The following is a 23,444-nucleotide window of genomic DNA, read 5'->3' on the forward strand; positions in this document are numbered from 1 at the left end:
GTCATATGATCTCCCTTCAGTCTTTTTTTCTGAAGGCTAAACATGCCCCGTTTTTCCCATCTTTCCTCCTAGAGCTTGGTTTCCAATCCCCTAATCATCCTTGTTGCCCTTCTTTGAACTTGTTCCAGTTTTTCAGCATCCTCCTTAAAATATGGTGTCCAGAACTGGACACAATATTCAAGGTGAGGCCTAACCAGTGCCGAATATTGGTCAACTCACACAATTTGGAGACTATTCTTCTGTTAAGGCAGCCTAAAATACCCTTAACCTTTTTTGGAGTCACGTCACACTGTTGGCTCATATTTAGCTTGTGATCTACAACAACTCCAAGATCCTTCTCGCTCATAGTATCGCTGAGCCAGGTATCCCCCATCTTGTAACTGTTTGTTTAGCTTCTTTTTTCCTAGGTGCAGTACTTTGCACTTATCCCTGTTGAGTTTCATTCTGTTGTTCTCCATGCTCAAGCCTATGTAGATCATTTTGATTTTGTTTCTGTCTTCCAGGGTGTTGACTATTCCACCCAATTTTGTATCATCTGCAAATTTGATTAGCATTCCCTGCAGCCCTAATCCACATCATTAATAAAAATGTTGAAAATTGCTGGGCTCAAGACTGAGCCCTGGGGTACCCCACTTGTAATCTCCTCCCAGTTTGAGAAGGAGCCATTAATCATCACCCTCTGAGTATGGTTCTGTAGCCAACTGTGTATCCACCTGACAGTTGTTCTATCCAGCCCATACCTAGTTAACTTGCTAATCAGGATCTCATGGGGACCTTTGTCAAAAGCTTTGCTGAAGTCACAATATACTACGTCGACAGCATTCCCTCTAGAAGTGTTTTTTAAAATCTAGCATTAGCCACTGAAATGTTTGCATGACAAACTTACCATGTACAGTCATGCCCCACTTAACAATTGCCCCGCATTATGACGAATCCGCTTTACGACGATGTTTTACTGAGATCGCAAAACGATGTTTTAAATGTTTATTATTTTTACTTTGGCCCAGTGCTCAAGGCATCTAGAGCAGATCTCATGCTGCCCATCTGGGAAGTGATGGGTTAACCTGAGGGCTCACTGATTTGACCTGGCATGGGTGAAGTTGGGGGGCAGTAAGCCCTAGACAGAATCTCCAATAGTGAGCAATGCTGGGGGGTCGCAGAGGCAAGACCCAGGATGGGACATCTGTGACCTCCCTGTCACTAAATAATTACCATTCCCACCATCCCCTACCACTTGCTAGGCTCACAGGTAAGTGGGACAGAATCCAACAGTACCTGAAATGTTAGAGACATGGGGCCTACAACCTCCCTTCTAGACTACAAATCTATGTTGATCTCTTATAGATCAACAATGAGTAGCTATCCTTCAAATATCCCATGGGATCAATCCACAAACCATCCTGAGGTCTTTTCCCATATTTTTCACAGCCCACAATCTATGATCAGCAACCTTTGGGTGAACAAAAATGTGGTATGCCAATTTACAGTAAACTACACAACACTCACACAGAGACATTGTCTAAGTAATTCTGACTACCTGTCTTCCATGCGGCCAAAATGGATAGTCTGTGTGTTACTCGCATGTAGAAGTCATACTCATGGGCCATCAAGTCAATTCTGACTTCTAGTGACTCTTTTGAGGGTTTTCAAGGTAGAGGATGCAGTAGGACCCCCTTATCCATGAGATCAGTGTCCAGTGATTCCCTTATCCACGGTCTGAACATTTTTTTTAAAAAAAATCCTAGAAATATATATTTCTAAAGATGAAGTTACCAGAACCGGCCATTAGAGGGAGATGGAGACCATGCTATGTATTGTTGTTTAGTCATTAAGTCGTGTCTGACTCTTTGTGACCCCATGGACCAAAGCACACCAGGCCCTCCTGTCTTCCACTGCCTCCCGAAGCATTTGCTATAATCCATGTTTTTCAGCATCTGCAGGGAAACTTGGGACTGATCCCCTGAAGATACAGGAGACCTACTGTATTCAGAAGTGATCTATGACAGTGGTCCTCAACCTTGGGCCTCCAGGTGTTCTTGGACTACAACTCCCAGAAATCCTGGCCAGCAGAGGTGGTTGTGAAAGCTTCTGGGAGTTGTGGTCCAAGAACATCTGGAGGCCATAGGTTGGGGACCACTGATCTATGAGACACCCTTCCAATACATGCTTGTTATACTCTAGAGTTCTGGCCTGGGTCCTCCGCCCATTCCCATGCGCTTTCTACATAACGTCAACATAGATATGATATGTAGGCTGGCTGGTTAGCTAAGCGGGTTCGGTATCTGACTGTGGAGCCAGAGGTGGAGCGTTCAATGTGATGCGGTAGAAATAATGGCGGTGTGTTCTCTGAACCTCACAGCTGGCACTGCGCCCCCCCATGCACGGATTCACGGCATGCAAGTAACTGCTGCAAATAGAGGGCAAGTTTTGCCAAGGAAGTCCGCAGGGGGAGCAAGTACAGGACAAGACGGCCACTTACTGTGAATTCGCCCGTGACTGCGTCAAACCCCACATGGATCGTGTGTTCGAAATCTGAAGGGAGAGAGATTTCAGGGCGTTCTTTTTCCTTCTTCTTGTTTGCTAAGGGCAAAACATTAACAAGCACTTATTCTTCTGCACAGCCATTCATTCGCAAATTTCCTTGTCTGGTCTGTTCCAAGCAAGGCACTGAAAACCTGGAGGACAGTGGGGAAAACTCCACCAAAATGGACCCTTGGCTACACAACCCAACACATTTAATGACATTTGGACTGATAGGTTTAAAGAATTGTTACATCACTCTTCAGCCCAAAGGAAATGGTGCCGCTTCTTAACAATTTAAATGTTAAAAACAATATTTTGTGACCATTTCTTTTTATTATTATTATTATTATTTAAATCGTGATTTCAATCAAGTTGATGTAAAAAAAAAATCCTTGATTTTTATGCCCCCTGTAACTAGGCCCCACTGAGTTCGGTAAGCACGCACAGAATTGAAGTTTAACTGTACAGTAGGACCCCCCTTCTCTGCAGGATCGGTATCCACTGATTCACTTATCCACAATCCGAAAATATGAAAAATACTTAAAGAAAAATACATATTTTAGCTAAAGATAAGTGGCCACTAGAGGGACCCAGAAACCATGGTATGTATAGTGTTCACTATAATCCACATTTTTTAGCATCCACAGTGGGGGGGGGGGGTTGGAACCAATCCCCTACAGATATGGGGGTCCTACTGTGTACTGTTTCTCTAAGCAGGGGCATGTCAATTACTTGAAAGCATCGCTCGTGACTAGGCAATATAAGCACCTGCTATTATGCTCATTAACAAGGGAGAACAAACTTACACATCAAGGAAACGCCAAAACCCTGTTCCATAATTTACGCCAGGAGAAGGAAAAAGGCGTAACAGAGTGGCTAACTGGCTCTTCTCCTGCTCAGATTCTTGGCAATTAGCTGCTACAAGCTATGCCATTTCCCTTCTGCTGATGTAACTACGAAAGAGGATTTGGGGAAGTGGAATGAAAACAGACACAAGTTCTGCCCACATCTAACCTAATCAATCAAGTGTTGACTTGACTGAAACTCATACAATGCAGCAAAATCAGATTTCTTTAATCCTGCTGTAGACCGACTTTCTTCTTTCGTACAAAAGAGAGACTGAGAAGCAAATGTCAATAAGACACCTAGGATGTAATAATTTCAGACACAACCACTTATGCTGGCGTAAATTACGCAACAGGATTTCAGCTACTGTAAGCTAACTAGAAATGTTATTTACAAAAAATTCTGGAATCCTTAAATATTAGCCAAGTTCTCATAGAATGACCAGATTGTGTTTCATTTAATACTGCCCTGCCATTGTATCTGAACCCATTCCTGCAAACAAACCATGATCTCTTGGCCAGAGCTAGAAGCTATCATTTCTTGTTAGCTTACAAATTCCAAATTGTATAAACCGTGGCTTGTCGTTACATCTGAATCCAGGACTATGGCTTGTTCCCACAGCTTCGTATCCTGAATCGGGAGCCAATGAAAGGTCCGTGAGAGAATCAGACCAAACACAGGGAAAATCAAACTGTGGTTTGCTTGTCTAACTATGGGACTACATAAACCATGGCTTAGAATGGCAGCCAAATACACGAACTAATTCCAAATTCTCCATCTATCTTCATTAAATAATAATCAGTCTGGAGTTTCTGCTCAGAATTCTAATATCCCCACTGTCTTAGTTAATATATGATTTTTACTGCAGCACTCATTAGACCAAGGGAATATTGCACCACATGACCCTAACCCTTACAAGCCCCTGCTCTATCGCTTCCCTATCATCTCCATCATCCTCTTTCTAAAATTTACACTGTGTTCATCCTTCGATTTCCAGCAGCAAAAGATGTCCTATCATAGAATCATAAAACAGTGGAGTTCAAACGGCACTAGGCAGAAATCCTTTCAATGTGGACACCTATGAACAGTAAATAACAAACTTAGCACTGATTTCCATACGCCTTTCCATTCCATCAACGGTGGTAGAAATTTGGGCTTTTCAAAGAGCTGCCGAGTTACACTGGAAGGAAAGCCAGATCTGTACATGGCCTAAAATGTTGATACATAATCTAAAGGCATCAGCAGGCTGTGTTTTCCTTTATAGTTGTTTATGGGAGAACAAGGGCTGAGGCTCCAGTAAGAATTGCTGGCATACATCACTGGCGAAGCCTCTCCTTAGCGGGCTGCATAAGTAATATCTTCAATTGAAGAATGCCATTTAACATGTAAATTAAATATGGAAAGAGATGGCTATATTTATCCTCAACAGCGAAGGACTGGCTGCACCATCATCAACATGTCCTGTATTTATGGGGAAGATTACAATCCAACTCCTGGCTGCTTCTAGAAGTTCAGCTTGGTTGACTTTATTCTATGCCTTGCGGGTATTATTTTTTTTCCTAATGGATTAACCAGTTTTCTTGGAACACTCCAAGCCTTACCCAAACCATGTACATCTCCTAGCACTTTATCTCCAACTACAATTCCCATTGTTCCCAGAAAGCATGATTATTAAGCTGTGCAGGCTGACAGGTAGTATATTCCCCATGCATCTCGTACTTGCCAGATTGTGAAGGCTGATGCGTGGCTTCTAAGACATGCTGTGCTTCCCAACCTTGGTTCCCACAACGTTTTTGGACTACAATTCCCAGAAATCCTGGCCGGCACAGCTAGTAGTGAAGGCTTCTGGGAGTTCTAGTCCAAGAACCAAGGTTTTAGTCTTGGGGAACCAAGTTTGGGAACCACACTGCTCGAAATGAAGGCTGACTCTGATCCTGGGCCAGCCCAACACTTCTGCCGCCTGAGGCAGAGCAGTGCTTCGTACTTCCTTTCCATCCACATCAAGGTGCTTATTCTCGAAAGTCCCAACTGCAGTAGACCCCCTGAATCGAGTGCTGAATTGTAAGTCAACACGTACAAACATCCCATTGATTGGATGGGTCTACTCTAGTTGCAATTTGCAACTGGGTTCTGGCCCTTGTTTCCTCTGGGTGTTATTCAAAATCTGAATGTACTCTTTGAATCCCAGTCTCCCAGCTCAGAATTTGAAATATTAACATCCCCAAATCTTCTTTTCTTCTGCTTTCTCAGGAGAGCCGGGTGTGTGTCTTAATAGACCTGAATAGCAGCCAAGAGAAATGGGAATATCCCCTATTTCAAAATAACGGACTAAAAGAGGCCTATGGCTCTTGTCCACGGTCCGTCCCCACCCTTTTCCTCTCTTATAAAAATATCAAGGAAAGCAGTGGTGAAATCAAAGGACCAGAACGACTCGAAGGCCCTTCGCGCGTCTGATACTTTACTTTTATCCCCTCCCGGAAAGATCGAGCGCAGGCGAGCTTTCTTGTTCTTCTCTTCTGGAGCCATGGGGAGAGGTTTGGTGCCGTGGTTGAGTGCCGAAGAATCGCGGTTGTTGCTGTTCATTCTTAGCGGAGGGGCTGGTGGTTTCTCTTCCGTATCCACACTATCGGACATCTTCAGCAATCCTCACAGCCTCCTGGTGGGGTGGGGGGGGTGGAAGGAAGGAAAGGAAAAAAAGCAGGGAAGAAAGAGACAGGGGGAGCAAAAGGATGGGGTTAGGAAAAAATGGAAAAGCTGGAACCAGCGAAGAGACAGGTATTTCAAGACTCATTCCAGCTAGTTTTGATCTCGCGCCACCAACAATCCCAACATGAATGGTTAGGAATTGCAGAAGCGTGGGGCCGAAATGATCTTTGAAATTGCCTTCTCGGACTAAAGCAAGGAGGCAAAACCAGGACTTAAGACATTTCCACAGTCCTCACAATGCATTGCCCAGAACAATGCAGAAGGGATCAAGATAACAGCCGTTTGCTTTTGATTAGGCTGCGACCCTCGCACAGCACTGTGGAACCGACGAACAGAGTTGGAGCAACTTATAATTAATTCCTTTTCCCAAAAACAAAGGTGATCAGTACATTACATGGCAATCATGTCCTCTGCTACTTCTTTTGTGGTGTAACTTTAACAGGTTTAGATATTTGATAGCTACAGTGGGTATGAATTCACTGTTTAGATATATTTTGTACCACTGGCTAGTGACATATACAATTATTGTAGTTAGACTCTGTTTCCGCAGGAGATGGGTTAAAAAAAACCCGCAGATGCCAAAAATCGCGTATAATAGCAAACCCTATACATAGCGTGGTCTCTGGCTCCCTCTAGTGGCCCATTCTGGTAAATACATTGTGGAAATACATATTTTGGGGATATTTTCCTTTAATATTTTTAATATTTTCAGACTGTGGAAAATGAAGATACCAATCCCACCAACAGAGGGGTCCTACTGTATTTAGGTTTTTTTTAGTGACTAATTTTGTTACTTTGGATAATGAGAAAGCCAAGTGCTACTTCTAAAAAACTGAAACTATAGGAATAGCTAACTACATTAGAACCATAATGGTAAACAACTACTTTCTCAAACTAACTTTCCTAGTTTTGCTGATCAGCGTTAGAGCAGTGAGTTATAGCAATGTTCCATGCACTGAATGGCAGGTATGTCTAGGGATTATTTTAATTGTTACCCACAATCGCTCAGAGCATCATTACCTGACGAGCAAGGCAAGTAATTCAAATACGAGATCCCAGACTCAACTGGCTGCCACCAATTTGCCAGTCATGGAGGAACTTTATAGGAGGAACTCCCAATGGGGAGTGAAACAACAACTTGATCAAAGTCCTGCTTGTTAGGTTACCCACCAAAATCCTCATCGGTAGGTTGTGTTTTCCTCTTGCTTTCTCTAGTATGATGATGTGATACTAACCGAGCCATTATCCATGGTAGCAAGGAGCAGGGAAACACAACAACACAACTATCATACTCCATGGGTAGCAGGTGAAATGATGCAAGGGTCTGGGGGAGCCAAGTTTGAGTGTCATGCAAACCCCTCTCTCTGCCCTAATGTGTAGTTTGGCCCTTTTGTAACCCTGTTAATTAAATCTCAATTGGATGTTAATTATGCCAAAGGTTGCAGTGATTAGAAATTCTGAAGATAATTAACCAACAGGTGGTAGTGGGGAGATAAGGGAATTCATAAAAGCACGTCGTGGCTGACTTAAGATCAGAAGGCAGAATCGGAACATGAATTATGCACAGCGTTCGGATAGAAACCGTCTCCAGTGATGTGAAAACTCTACCCCCCTCACGCCTATTATATTTCCTGCAGGTTGCATTAACCCTTAAAATTAATGACGTCTTCCCCTTGTTTCACACAGTTAGAACATAAAATCCAATCACACACAGAAACTAGAAGATTAAGGAGCTGAAACTAGGAATACAGGATAGACTGGCTGATCCGCGTGGAGGAAGAGAATGACCCTCTCTGAACTTTCCTAGCCACCTCCAGCTCCAGGTTTCTTTCCTAGGACCCTGGCTCCCCACTGTAGATCCCCAGATGTTCTTGGACTACAACTCCCAGAAATCCTGGCCAGAAGGCATCTGGGAGTTGTAGTCCAAGAACATCTGGGGATCCAAAGCTGGGAGCCGCTGTCCTAGAATATTGCCGGAGTCTGTTTTGATTTTCTTTACTGCTAGAATTACTACTGTGTGTGTGTGTGTGTGTGTGTGTGTGTGTGTGTGTGTGTGTGTGTGTGTGTGTGTGTGTGTGTGTGTGTGTGTGTGTGTGTGTGTGTGTGTGTGTGTGTGTGTGTGTGAGAGAGAGAGAGAGAGAGAGAGAGAGAGAGAGAACTAGCACAAAAATAACAGCTGACTGAGGAACAAGATGCAAGCAACCCATTTCCGGATTCTGTTTTTGAACAATCTCTGCAGTGGTACATCAAGTGTCATATTGTTGTATAATTTGCCTTATATGAGATATTGGCACTCTTAGTATCATTTTTGCAAAAGTCACTCTCACAAATGTGAGTACTACCCACAAAGCAATCCACCTAAAAAATTTCTCCCAATCCTCTAGCTACCAGTGCATCCCCCGGAAAAGGGCCCATTTGGCTTAAGGTTGCATCCAAGACAAGAAGTTCAACATCAAACCAAGAAGTATTATTATTATTATTATTATTATTATTATTATTATTATTATTATTATTATTATTATTATTATTATTATTATTATTATTATTATTATTATTATTATTATTATAAGAATAATCTTGGAACTGCGGAGCCGGAAGGCACCCGATGGATCACAAAGTCCAGCCGCTGTCAAGGAGGCACCGTAGGGGAATCGAACTCCCAACCTCTGGCTTCGCAGCCAGAGAGAACTAAGCCACTGAGCTGTCCAGCAGTTCTTTTTTGTTCTAAGGAACCATCTCTCTACAGTCACCTAAAGTTTTATAAAAGCATTTCTCAAAAGGGCCAAAAAGACAAAGTGGTCTCACTTATTCCAAATCTATTCAACTTCAGAAGCCCATCCCTATAAGGTTTTGACCCCTTTCCTCAAACCATTTGCTAGATGTACAAAGAGAGGAAATCCCCCCCCCTTTTTTGGGGGGGTGACATCTTCAGGAACCTGATACTGGCCATGGATTTTGGGGTGTTGTAGCCCAGAAAGAAAATTTCCAATCGCCAGAGTTGCATTAGTACCGTGGTGTCCAGCCTTGAGTAACTCAGGTGTTCTTGGACTACATCTTCCAGAAATCCTGGGCACCATGGGCTTGTGGTGAAGGCTTCTGGGAACTGTAGTCCAGGAACACCTGGGTTACCCAAGGTTGGGAATCACTGCTTTACTACAGTGCTGCAGCATCAGATGGCCTGACTAGTGGGTGGTAGGGCTTCTCAGCTATTTCTCCAACTGTTCATGACGATCCCATTAGAAAAAACAGATCAACTTTTACCTGGCTTACCAGGCATGGTGAGCTGACCCTAATCGGTAGTAGTAAGGAGACCCTTCCTCCCCCAGTCTTTTGCATTTCCCACAGCTCAGCAGAGTAATCCTTCGGCTCGTGCAAGCTGTTCTTAGAAGGCAAAGAATCAGGAAAACACACACACAGTTTGAGAGAAGATAGGAACAAGTTACAGCAAGAAATTTATGCAGCTGTCACCAGAGTTTTTCTCTCTGCCTTTTGCTTTTAGAAAGTTATTGGAAAACTGAGAGTGGAGGAGAAAGGTAAAAGCATCAGGTACTGATTTGGTTCAATTCCGGGATCGTGTGCACCGGAAACAAACCAAAACAGAGATCCTACCTGCCACCTCAAAAACAGCAGCCCCTGATAGAGATTCAGAAAGGTGCGTCTAGAAATGCTTTGGGGATGGCCTGGTTCATGCTGGCACTTACATCATCTGATCATCGACAAAAGGAGCGAACCATCCCATCTCCAAAGGAAACCAAAGCGGAGTACCAATGTCCATGAAGCCAGCCCATTACTGTATAGAGGTTGAAAAGTAAACCCTGGATCTCCTCTGGTTCCTGATAGACACGGGTCCAAACTGCCAGTTCGGTGGTTCGCGCATGTTTGTTTATCGGGCAAACTGGTGTTTGGCACTTCAAAGCCCCACCTGGAGGAGGTGGAGCAGGGAAGCCTCTGACTGGGCGTCTGCCAGAAGACGGAGGGTTTTGATGGGCTGAACACCTGTTCAGCCAATAAATGAAGCAGCGTTTCAACCTGATCCAAGCCATGCAAAGGAGAGGTGGGGGCGGAGATACAGACTGAATGATGATATCTTGGAAAGAGCAACTCTATAAACACCTCTCTGAGGCTCAAATCCTGACCTTTCTCCCAGGTGCATCACACTGAGGGGTTTGTAAGGTGTCTACAAGGTAGGCAGAACTCCCAGAATGGGTGTGGGGGGGAAACACCATGCTCATGCAAACATGACAGCGTTGAAGAGGCTTGTGAAGGCTGTCTGCGCGACAAGAATGGAGGAAAATTGGCGTCCTGGCTTGCACAGAAAGTCTTCGCGAATAGACAGATCTCCCCTCTTCCTTCTGAGTGAAGGAATAAGGCCACAAGAGAGCTAGCACATGCCCCATGTTTGCAAGACCTGGATTGGGCTGTTAATACGAAGACCTTCTGAAGATCATGCCTTCAAAAGGTCCCCATAAATTGGAAGCAACCGGATGGTGTATAAAAAAAGTGTACCCTTACCTCTCCCCAGGTTGATGGGCGATCTTTTGTGAACAGACACAGCCAAAGACAGGCCAGTTTCCAGGGTCCAAAGCAAACCCTGTGGTCCACACAGCGCTGTCCTACAAAGGAAGAGGAATGGTTGGGGGGTCTCAAAAGGATCACCTTGGAAGCTGCCGCAATCTTTCAGCATCTGGCACTTGAGGCCATGGTCTCACTCTGCCTCATGGAAGGGCCGGCTACATCTACAAGATGTCAAAGCTGGCAAAGATGCACTTGCATACTTCATCATCATCTTCACGTGCCATCAAGTCAATTCGAAAATTATGGCAATCCTTTTCAAGGTTTTCTAGAGGTGCTTTACCCTTCCCTTCCTCTAGGGGCAGCCTTGGGACTGTGCAGCTTGCCCGGGGCTACACAGGCTGGCTTTTCTCCCTAGAGACACAGTGCAAGGAATCAAACTCCCAACCTCTGGTTCTGCAGCCAGATAATTAAACCACCGAGCTATCCAGTGGTTACTTGCATGTTTAGGAGGAACATAAAATGGAGACCCAGAGACACCGTCTCTTTCATAGCCCCATCAATCCAAACTATCCAAAGCGTCCTAAATGGCAGGTTTTAAGAAGTCCGGAATGTCTCCCTACAAAGGTAAGTGTATTTCATATATAAAGCTGCTCATTTTGGCCACGCAGCCAGAGTACGCTGCTCGGGTTTGGAGATGCTGGTTTATGATCCCAGCCTTCTTAAAATCTATCCAGTTCCTGCATGTAAATCTTTGCTCCTTCGGGGAACCCGGCTGACCTTTCCACAATGCTGTTAAATGTTTGACTAACTGACAGACTGAGAAATGTTTCAGCAGCTTCCAAAGGAATAAAAAAGACTTGCACGCATTACTCACTGTGGCCATTTGTAAACAAAATCAGTTTGCTAAACTCATCCTCCCAGGAGGGAGGAGGGGGGGAGTTTGGTCTACAAAGGCTTCTATTAAGAGTTTCTGGCCCAATTTTCTGGTGATGTCACTGTTTCCAAACTCTGGACCGGAGCAGTATACTTTTATGCCTCAAAGGTATTTCGGGCGCCGAGTCAAAACCAATACAAAGTGCCCTTCTGTGCTGCACAGCAAGAGCGGGAAGACGGCCCGACACGCTTACCGTTTTATAGTAACTTCTTACAAACCGTGCGGGGGAGCAAAGCGAGAAAGGAAATCCAACTGGAACCTAATTAGAGCCACATGGAAATTGTTTCTTGGAATTTGGGGTGAGATTTGGGGGATTTTCAGGACTACAAAGACCATACTTCCCCAAAGACCTACTTTGCAAATACCTCACTGTGATGCACCTGGGAGAACTTTGCAGCATGAAAATGGGGCCATTTCCTGTGCCTTTCACAGCAGCCAGACACGCAGGAATAAAGTCACCCCCTTTCCATGTCCAGAAGAGCAAGGAGAAAATTTCTGAAAAGTTTTGTTCCTGCCTGTGAAAAAATTTACCGTATTTTTCCATGTATAAGACTATACTTTTGTCTAAAATCTTTAGACTAAAAATTGAGGGTTGTCTTATACATGGAAGTAAGCTGAGGCGAGAACAAAAACAAATGGAGAGAAAAGCAGGGATCAAAGTGATCCTGCTGGGCTTTGATCCCTTTCCCCCTACACTTGCTAAGCCCCACTTAGATTTCTTAATTTTGGATTAGAAAAGTGGGGGGGGGCTTATACATGGGGGTGTCATACACAGAAAAATGCAATCCCTGCCTATTCAAATTGATCATGAAACACCAATGTACAGGGGCAAAAATGTGCGTCATGGGGGTAGAATGAAGTAGTTGATTCTTGGAAGTTTACACAGGACTAGAACCATGAAATGAAACACTCCACTTTGCAAAATTGAGTTGCCGGTGCCACTTCTTAAGGTGGTTCTTCATAATAATTATGTGTCATCAAGTCAACTCTTGACTTATGGTGACCCTTTTCAGGGTTTTCTAGATCCTTGGAAGTGCATTACCATTCTCTTCCTCTAGGGGTCCTTCTGGGACTTTGCAGCTTTCCCAAGGCCACATAGGCTGGCTCTTCTCCCTGGAGGCAAAGTGGGGGATCGGAACTCCCAACCTGTATCTCACTCACTCAGCTATACAGGCAGCTTGTTATTCATACAACACCATCAATAGACTGACAAGCTAATAAAGCAAGGGCAAATTTGAGGGGGTTCCCATCTTAAGTTTTCTAGAGATTAAGAAACAGAGGGGGGGGGAAGGAAGATTTTAAAAAAACCTACATTGAGTCCAGCCCCACGTATTCAAGCTTAAAGGCTCACTCTGGACAATGACCGATAAGGCTAAGATTGTTAAGAAACCCATACAAGGGCAGAAGGATGATAGCCCTTTGATGTTATGCTTGGTGGTGGTGGGAGAACTCGCTTAATTCTCAATACCCGTTGACGCCTCAAATGTTATCAGCAGGAGTGGAAAACCAATAAAGAGCTAGTATGACATCCCTGTGGAAGGTGATGGCCGTCAAGAGATCTCATACTCTCGGTTTACTTTAAAGAAGAAGAAAAACATTCTCTGGTGGCAGCTACTGCTTTTTAAATTCTCCAGAGGTGGTTCCTGCCCCTTTAACTCCTTACACCTCATGGCATGGGGAGTTCTGTACCATACCTGTTTATACCGTCAGAACTAAAGTCTGCCTAAATGACATGTCTTGAATACCAACCTGACTTCAGATCTAATGAGAATACACAACTGTCATCTCACGACAGAACCATCATCTTAGAACTGCAGAAGCTGGAAGGGAACCTACGGATCATCCAGTCCAACCCCTGTCAAGGAGGCCCAGAGGGGGAATCGAACTCCCAGCCCCTGGTTCTGCAGCCAGAGGCCTCAACCCCTAAGTTATCCATGTTTGACTCTTGAAAGGTAACCATTCTCATCAAATACAGAGAGGGTGATGGTTCGAAAAGCAAACCAGAGCACATGTTCAAAACATATAGCTGGGTTGCTTTCAGTTAATTTGGACTAATTAACCCTTATTAATAGTTAATTAGTCCAAATTACTAATTTGAAATAATTAACTATTAATAATGACCGTTCTCAGGCATGGATCTTTAATACTGGTTTTACTGAACACAGAGGCTATGTACCTGTACGTCTTTCTGCTGTCTTTATAATTGCATTGCATTGTACATTAATTATATTGTGTTAGATATTACCATATTCTATTCATCTTCTGAAATTTAATGCAGACCGTAAAATAAAACAAGATGGATCAAAGCAGCCCTGATTTCTCATTCTGGACATATATGTGTGTGGATATGGGAACAATCTGTGGTTTCCTGCAGTAACGTTTATTTGCTTGAAACTATAGGTCATCCCCAAATGAGCCATAGGTCATTTGATGGTGAATATCAATGTGGCGTGCAATCAAGACACATCCAAGGTGCCACATGACATCCAAACCTGCCCTTTCCAGCTGAATCCTGAATAAGAAATATGTCATTCTGCTCGGAAATGTCAATAATCCAGCACAACATGGCTTCAGAATTCCCATTGTTGGCTTACATCAATCACAGAAGCAGAACCAAAGGGATTCTCAGCAGAACCCAACGAAGGGAAGCATTTCCTGTCTCCCCACCTGCCTCCCAGCCAACTTGCGTCCAAGGAAGCCAACCCATCACAAAGCAAAACAGAGTCCATGGAGAACACAGGCAGGAATGATGTGTACGTGACAATGGAGACATAAGCTGTTCCGGAATATTTACTGCCATGGACCCACCATGCTGGAATTCTGTAGTACAGAATAGGCAGCCATGAGGTTGCATGGATCCCATTTCCTGCTCAACTGGGCATGTGTGGGCTCTGCTTCCAGATTCTTCCAGAAGCTCCACCAGCTTCTGGATTCCAGCAAAACTGAATGATGAGCAAAACTGATATAGGGGCATGCATTCCTTTAGAAGATAATGATACACCCTGATGTCTTCCAGAAGTGCAGTTCTTGGGTCTTCTGGAAAATATTGGAGTTGCAGAGTTATAGGGGTTCCCCGGGGGTGACAATCACGGTCACGGCAGGCTATCCCCAGGCCAGAGGCTACATCCTTCCCACCCTGGCACTACCGGAATTATATGTCTCACGTTCCTACAAGGCCGTTCCCGAACCTTTCAGGCCACAGAGCAAGCAAATGGCCGGATGGAAGACCAAGGTGCCAGCTTCCCCCCACCCTCAATGCCTTCCTTTGCCAAAGAAAGGTGAACCAGGCAGCTTACCCAACCCAGCGGCTGGAAAGGGACTTTGGCTGGACCGTCTGAAATTACATCGCTCGCGTTTTTTCTGAGTGTCGCTTAGGCGGCCTTGCGGTTGGGTTACACCCTGACCCAAACCTCTTCAAAAAGTGTCGCTTACACAGGCTCTAAATAATGTGTCAGGACGTAACCTGACACAGAAGAAAGAGTAGCAAGACAATAGGTCCTGCCATCCTGGACTGATCCTATTATGAGAAAGAGCAAGGCAACCATCTCAGGTAGCAAAACCAGCTGCTGCTGCGGCCACCAACCCACCCCAGCTATTTCTCCTCTGCATTCGTGCACGTCAACCGATCTTCTCTATTAGAGGACAGAGTTATGTGTGTCACCATGACCCAGCCTGCGCTCACTAAATTCAGGTGCACCGTGCAGTAGAGATAACTAGTCCATCACCAATGTGAATAAAGGGCTTGTGTCCTATCAGTGGTTCCCAACATTAGGTTCCCAGATGTTCTTGGACAAAAACTCTCAGAAGCCTTTGCCGCTAGCTGTGCTGGCCAGGATTTCCAGGTGTTGTGGTCCAAGAACATCTGGGGACATCTGGGGACATGAAGTTGGGCAACAATGTCATACATAAAAGATGCTCATCTACCCAAGATTGGAGTGATCTACCAGGCTATGATGGGGTTTTCCCAGTGGTGGCATCTTAGCTACAGAATTTCCTGCCCACAAGGCTGTCCCTCTGGTTATTGCCTTTAACCTGCCAGTTGCCCTACTTCTTCTGCTTCTGGTGCATCTTTCCCAGACCGTTTTAATCTATGATTTTAGAGGAGGTGTGATTTTTCAATCATGCAGTGTGTTATTCCAGATGTGTGCGATTTTAAATATTTGTAGCTTCTGAGCTTCCACGGTGTATTTTCATGAGTGGCCAGTCACCCTGGGCTCTCATGAGGAAGGGAAATATGCAACTCAAGTAAAGAAACAGATGAAATTCGGTTGAGGATCCAGCTGGCTTCTGCACATGGCCAGGGTGGGGTAGGGTTTTCAGCTCGGCCTCAGGCAGCAAAACATTTGAGCCCAGCCCTGCCTCCAGTAAAATAAAAGGTACAGAAAAAGGGGACTTGAATCCCGTCCACCCTTCTAGAAGGCAAGTCAAGAAGCTCAACTGGAATTTTGGGATGGTCAGATTGGCACTGCGTCCATCTGTCACGCACTAGTTTTGCCTTTTTTCCCCTAGCTCGTCTCTTTTTATATGATCATTTTTACCATCAGGAGTTCAATCCATGGATTGTCTGCTACCTGTGTGCCTCCACAAAGTGTTTTCAAAGATGTAATTTCATCCGTAGGATTCCATGAACCTCTCTCTGCAGAGAAAGTAGCAATATAACACCGAAGGAAGTTCTCTTGCCCTTCAAATCCTCTGCAAGAGGTACATGGTTGGATCTCTTTCGGAAGGAAGGGAGGGAGGGAGGGAGGGAGGAAGGAAGGAAGGAAGGAAGGAAGGAAGGAAGGAAGGAAGGAAGGAAGGAAGGAAGGAAGGAAGGAAGGGAGGGAGGGAGGGAGGAAGGGAGGGAGGGAGGGAGGAAGGGAGGGAGGGAGGGAGGGAGGAAGGAAGGAAGGAAGGAAGGAAGGGAGGGAGGGAGGGAGGGAGGGAGGAAGGAAGGAAGGAAGGAAGGAAGGAAGGAGCTGATGAAGGAAGGAAGGAAGGAACGAAGGAAGGAAGGAAGGAACGAAGGAACGAAGGAACGAAGGAGCTGATGAAGGAAGGAAGGAAGGAAGGAAGGAAGGAAGGAAGGAAGGAAGGAGCTGATGAAGGAAGGAAGGAAGGAAGGAAGGAAGGAAGGAAGGAAGGAAGGAAGGAAGGAACGAACGAACGAACGAACGAACGAACAAAGGAAGGAACGAAGGAACGAAGGAAGGAAGGAAGGAAGGAAGGAACGAAGGAACGAAGGAACGAAGGAAGGAAGGAAGGAAGGAAGGAAGGAAGGAAGGAAGAAAGAATTTTTAAGGTGTCTATCCTAACTCTAAAAGATTGGAGGGGGGGAGAGCATATATCAAGCTTAATCTTGTTAAGGAAAAAAGGAAAGTATTGCATACATCATCATCTTAGAACATGACAGCTGGAAATGAAGAAGCATCACCAGCTTCTGCACAACAGGTCAAAATCATGTCCATTTAAATTTATGCATCAAGGAAAAATGTAAAACACCGGTCTAGCAACCCGGAGAAAGAAGCAGGAGGTTTGAGATGCATCCCTTGCAAACCTCTTTCCAGACATATTGATTTATTTATTATTTTATTTAAAATATTCTTATCCCACCTTTCTCTTTAACAAGGATCCAAGGTGGCTTACATTGCTAAGAGACAATATTGAAAAGCTAAAAACAAAGTATACGAAAAGAATCAAACAAATACTACACTAAAAGCAACAGCAGAACATATTGGAAGCAGTAAAGCACAACCCTCCGTTTTAAAAAATGTGTTTCCCAAAAAGGGGGGGCTGAAATGTAAAAATGCACAGAAACTCTCATAATCTCAAACAGCAGAGGGGAAAATCTTTCAAATATTCAGTTTGCACCTCCACAGACAAAATATGTGACGACTTATAAGCTGTACTCTCTTCCAAAAGCCAAATCTGCTAGCGTAGGATATTAATATTGAATATATAATGCTGATTTTGTTCCAGTTTTGGTTACACAGGCCCAGAATTGAGGTAAAACCTGGTAAATCAGATAATGCAGGGCCCAGAGCTGAGGGAGAGAAACACAGTTTAGCAGCTGGGCAGGTGGCTAAAAGCCACCCAGGGGCCGCCCCCACCCTTGCTATGTAGCTTCATCTCATGCAGCCTGACATCACATTGCATATCTGATATAAGAAGGTTTTTTCCAGGCCCTGCATTGTTGCTGGGGCTTTCCAAAGGCTCACCACCAGCATTAAGGGAGTTTTTTCCAGAGATGTTTGCATGTTTCTTCCAAGGTTCAAACTCAAGAGTAGCAATGACCTTTCCACTTCCTGCTTTGTTCTGTATAGCATCGTGGACCCAACCAATTTCCTCCCACTTCCCTCCTGGACTTCTGAGATGCTGACAGTAAGGAAATGGACCACACATGAAAGCATCTTCATGCTGAGTCAATGAGGCCTGGCACTAGCTGAGGATAGGTGGAGATGGGTTCTCTGGCTATCAGCTCATCACATTTCCAAAATCAAACTTTCTCCTCTGTCAGTCTTTGCTCTGAGATCTGTCCTCCTGGAGAAGTGCAGTAAGAGAGTCCAGCTGATAAGCCCTATTCAGAAGCTCTTGCAAAGAGGATGATGGTGGTCATCACCATGAGCATGAGAATGGCTGAGCTGCAAAACTGTACTGTCTGAATCCCATGAATGCTGGTTAATCCTAACTGTGGTTTGTTTGGAACAAACTAGGTTTATACTAGAAGCGCCTAACGTTAAACCACGATTAACTGAACTTGGAAACAAAAGTTTCCAATCTCTTCTTCACAGTCACACCAGAGGGGAGAGATGGAGAGAGTTTATAAGCCCTGATGGTTTATTCCTGTTTTAATGAAGTTCAGTATATTGTGATGTCCAAAATTCACCACTCCAACCTCGGCATGCGGCTTCTGATTCGGACTGAGAGACAAACCCTCAAAACAAGAAAGCGCTGTTGGCGAAAGGCAGTCCGACCTTGTTTGGAGTCAATGCAACAGTAGTTTTGTTCTCTGGTGGCTGTTTGGGGAAGATTCTGTTTTTGACCTTCAAGTTAAGAGCAGCAGGGAAAAGGTTTCTTATTTGACTAAGAGGTTTCCTGGACTCTGCCAGAAAGAGTTGGCTGAAGGACCTTCTTAATTAAGTCCAAAGTCCCCTCACTTTTTGGTGCCTGAATATTAGCACAATATGTTCTCTACAAACAATGGGCAGCCATGACTGCAGGCTGGCAAAGGGCGGCGGGGGGGGGGGAGGGAAACCAAGGTCCATCTCATCCTTCACCTTTTCCTCCCAACCCAGCAGGTTTGCAGTGACAAGCTTATTTCTCTTACTAGAGATTTGAACTGGTCATTTTTTAAATTAAACCAAGGGGCACACGTGTCCCAGCCTTGCCCGAGCTTCCTGGGGGGGAGCAAAAGTTACATTTTAGGGGAGAGAAGGTATTTGCAACAAACAGGTAGCTTGCACCCTTATCACAGTGCTATCCTTAGCCACCCTACAGACCTTGATCATACTGGCTGAAGGATTTCCTTATCTCCTCCTTGCTCTTGTCAATTTCAGCCTCTTACATTGGTCAGTTTCAAAGGGAGGAGGGTTGCATAATCCTATGCCTTGTTCATTTGTTTATTTGAGTAGTCGTCTCTTCCTTCAGTATGACTCTTCATGCAGTCAATAGCGCTGTTTCTCCATTGACCAACACAACCATTGGAAACTGACAAGCCTAAGAGCTTGAAATTGACACGCCTCACAAACAGGCAGGCAGCCCAAGACAGTCCCTTTTGTGCAAGACATTTTTTTTTTGGAGGGCATAGACAAAAAAGCAGAGTTCAGCACTTCTCCCTGGTTCTACTCTGAGGCACCCCCTAGAATTTGCAGGTGTCCTCACTAGGAAACCCCTGGAAGCAGTAAAAACCACAGGGATTAATAAAATGGCTGAGAACGTGTAATATCCCTAGTTTTATGTTTACTGTAGTTTATGTTTCCCTTTCATTCATCATTGCTTTCTAACTCCTTTTCCTTGCTGTGCTATCCTTCCTGTAATGCCTATACTGTGTTCACTCAATGTCTGGCTGCCTGAGCGTGATCTTTTCAAATGGATTTTTGCACCGCTACTTTGACAGTGTTCTTCGTCTTGCTTGTATTTCCTATTCCTCAGAGGGGTATTCTGTTTCTTCCTTTTTAATATTTTTTTATATTTAGTGTTTTTAGCTTCAAATATTGCCCTTTAATGATGTACGCCACCGCTGTATACTCATTTTGTTCTTAAATGTTGTCTTTCAATGCTGTCAGCTGCCTTGGGTCCTTTTCTAAGGAGAAAGGAAGGGTTTTTTAAAAAAAAACATTTTAAGTAAATTAAACATGTCCATTGCTTGTGTGACTAAAGGTCCGATACTTGACCGGCCCTGATGGCTGCAGGTTGGAAGAACTAATGCTAAGTCACTGAATCCAGTTGTAAATCGGCCTGACTTTGAGCCTACATTGTAGCTGTGAATCTGAGGTCAGAGAAGTTTGGATTTGATGGAACCCAGTTCCTCCTTCATCTCTCCCCTCGCTTTTTTTGGCTTTTCTTTTCTGCTGACGGATCCCAGCCAGTTGTGCCAACAGATCTGAAAGAAGGCAGCACAAGAAGGTGGAGCAAAGACCACCGGATACGGATCAAACTGGGTCATGCACGGATCAATCTGAACAGAATCAGTTCCAAACCTGACTCTCTAAATCAGGTTCCAGACTAAACCAAGGGATAATGGGGTCCGTCCCTACCAAGGGGCATCCTGGAGCGTTAAAACGGTGACCTTCTAGAAGGGGGGAAACTAAGAGCCTCCATCTTGGTTTCCCAAAATGCTCCGGAGCCATATTCTGCACTGAGGCAAATCAAAATGGTTGCTCCTTGGGAGCCAGCGACATCCTAGCAGGAGGCCCACGGGGTGGAGGAGAAGCCCGCCAGACCCATCACCACCATCCTGCCTTCCCTCCCACCAACAGCATAACAATGCCAAACATAAATGGACGCCACAAATTTTTGCACCATAACACCCCAGATTCGTTCTGTTCTAACGAATCGCAAATAGGTTGTGGAGAGAAATCCAGAAAAGCTGCAGCCTCTGGTTTGTTTGTTTGTTTGTTTGTTTCCTTAAAAGGGAGAGGAGAATGTTGTCATGTCTGGAGCACAATGCTTTAGCATGAGTGGGAAAGGGACGGACGTGACTCCAAATTGGGGCCGAGGGTGGGGGGGAGAGATGATGCATGTCTCTCTCTCTGTTCTTTCCCCCTTGTTGCCATGGCAACAGACAGCGTGAACACCTGATCAGGTCACCCTCACCAGCTCCTTCAGGGCCCATCCAGAGGGGGGCTCTGCACCTCTATCATCAACGCCCTTCTTCGTTTCTACATTCATTTCCACAGATTTGGAAAAAAAAAAACCCTTCTTTGTTACAAGAAGCCCGAGTCAAGTCGCCGAATACAGAACTGCTGAATTCCCCCGGTTACGTTGTTCGGAGCAGACGCTCTGGATCGCTTTCAGCCGTTGCTGATGGAGACCTGAGAGGGCTGGTTTGTAAAGGTGCTTTGTGTAGAAAAGGGACTCCATGGTTCATGGAGTCCAGCCCCGGTCTTCTCCCGGGAGGCGCAAAGGGGGAACCGAACTCTCAACCACTGGCTCCAAAGCCAGATGCCTAAACCACTGAGCTATCCAACCATTCTCGATACAGTGCTTCTAATAAAGCTATCACCCACCCTTGATAAAAGTGTTCAGATGAATCTTCTTTTTTTTTTTCTGGAGTCCGGCCATATTACATTTTGGCCCATGATTTCCTGAATTCCCCGCTGACATGGTCAAAATGGCTGAATAGGCTAGGATCAATGTGGTTCAACAAAGCCCTGCAAGGTAGGCCATGGGAAAAGCTATGTTTGCTCCTGTGGTTGAATTCGATATGAACACTCCTCGTTTAGATCTAACGCCTGCCTTCCACTTGCAACGTATTAATAGCCGGATCACGGAAGTCCCTAAAACTGAAATCCACATGTTAATACTCCAAAACAGTAGAGAACAAATCTATGCACATTTATCAGCCAACATTTGATTGTATTCACCGTATTATTCTCTGTTATGTGTCTGGGCGATCTCTTTATTATTAAATCGTGGGACACATTCCAGCATTGATCTCCCCATTGTCCCGGGCTACAAGTTTGTAATTAAGCAAGTGACGGTGTGTTTTTCAACCCACCCACTGCCATGAGTAGAAATCAGCCTCGGGACGCTGGTAGTAAAACGTAGCCAGCAGGAGAAAGTTGCCTTAAAGCTTCAGCTCCTAAAGAGCCCGTCGCTGAAAGCAAAGTGGAATCTGGGGAGTGCTGTACAAGTGTAATTAATCAGAGAGGAAAGCAAATTAATTAGCCAGTCCAGGAATCTGAAAAAAAAAGTAATACATTTGGTGCACAAACAATAATAATCATGTGCTGTCAAGTTGATTCCAACTTTATACCCTTTGCAGGGTTCTCTAGGTATAAAAGTACTCAAAAGTGGTTTACTGTTCTCTTCCTCTAGGGGCGCTCTGAGACTGTGCAGCTGGATCAAGGCCACACAGGTTGGCTCTTTTCCCAGGAGACACAGTGAAGAAATTAACTCCTAATCTCAGTCCACAGCCAGATACCTAAACCACTGATTTGTGCAATAGTGCTAAGAAATTCTGACTTATAGTGACCCATTTCAGAGTTTTTCCAGGGAGAGAATACTCAGGAGTGCTTTACCCTTCCCTTCCTCTAGGGGCAACCTTGGGACGGTGCAGCTGGCCCAAGGCTACCCAGGATGGCTCTGCTTGCAGGAGGAACAGTGGAGGGATGGAACTCCCAACCTCTCATTTGGCAGCCAGATAGCTAAACCACTGAGCTCTCCAGCCCACCTCCCCCAATCCAGGACCCCTGCATACGCAGTGGACATAGGGCATAACCCTTTGTCTGCTTTGCCACATTCGGTTTGCCTACTTCTGCAACGTACCTCCTGCTGCAAAACAAGCAAACAAACTAAAAGCAATAATTGCACGTTTCCACAAATAATGCACACCCACCCATGCACACACTCCTTCGTTTCCACCGTGAGCTTGAATTTCAAGAGTGATGAAAGAGAAGCCAACGCTCTTCAAGGGGCCACTGACGGCTTCCTAGCCAACAGATTTAGCCAAGCTGTGGCCCAGAAGCCCAGTTTCAAGATTCTCAGTTGGAGGATCAAACAAGGACTCGTATGGACATGAAAGCAACACCGTTAAACTATTTACGTAGTAACAGGAGGACCTGATACCAGTCTCAGTTCGAAAGCCAAGCCATTAGAGTGTAATACACACCCATGATGTGGCTCCTTGAGGAATAAAAATTATATCACTGTTCTACCCTGATTTATCGCTCTCTACTATAGAAAATCCAAAATGTTTTTGAATCAACAGACATACACACACACACACACACACACAGGCAGGCAGGCTGCTGCCCCATTGTTTTGCAAATTCTTAAATTTTGTTTATTTATTATTTATTTATTCAAATGGTTTTTGCCCCGCCTTTCTCCTGGAGAGAAAGCCAAGGCAGCTTATGACATGGAAAGACAAGATTTAAAGTTGAAAACAATTTGAGCAGACAACGGTGGCTAGCATCATTAAAGAAACCAATATTAAAAGCTCAGAACAATGAGTATAAGGAGGCAGCTTACATCATTAAAAGATAATATTAATGCTAAGAACAATAAGTATACAAATATTTTTTTTTAAAAAAAGAAACAAATGCCACTCTGAAAAACGGAAAACACAAAAATGGAAAACAGAAGTAGTACTAAAAATCCAGTCAAAGTAGGAATGCAGAACAAGCCATCTAAAAATCACACATGGGTAGCTAGATTAATGAGGGAAGGCTTGCCTGAAGGGAAAGGTCTTGGCCTGCTTGCAGAAGGAGAGCCAAGAG

General features: G+C 44.6%; 1 protein-coding gene across 3 annotated transcripts in view; it reads right to left on the bottom strand.

Moving 5' to 3' along the window:
* The window catches only part of PAK3 (p21 (RAC1) activated kinase 3), a 57,221-nt gene that overhangs the window by 20,304 nt on the left and 13,473 nt on the right, over positions 1 to 23,444 (bottom strand). For all 3 annotated transcript variants that reach the window (XM_020784428.3, XM_072981013.2, XM_072981015.2), the window contains exons 2-3: positions 5,832 to 6,025; positions 2,480 to 2,580 (exon numbers count right to left, since the gene is read on the bottom strand). In XM_020784428.3, coding sequence (XP_020640087.2) covers positions 2,480 to 2,580; positions 5,832 to 6,003 — 273 coding nt within the window. In that variant the 5' untranslated portion in view covers positions 6,004 to 6,025. The remainder of the gene's footprint in view (positions 1 to 2,479; positions 2,581 to 5,831; positions 6,026 to 23,444) is intronic.

The sequence above is a fragment of the Pogona vitticeps genome, chromosome 11, assembly GCF_051106095.1.
Source record: "Pogona vitticeps strain Pit_001003342236 chromosome 11, PviZW2.1, whole genome shotgun sequence".
NCBI classification, from domain to species: Eukaryota; Metazoa; Chordata; class Lepidosauria; order Squamata; family Agamidae; genus Pogona; species Pogona vitticeps.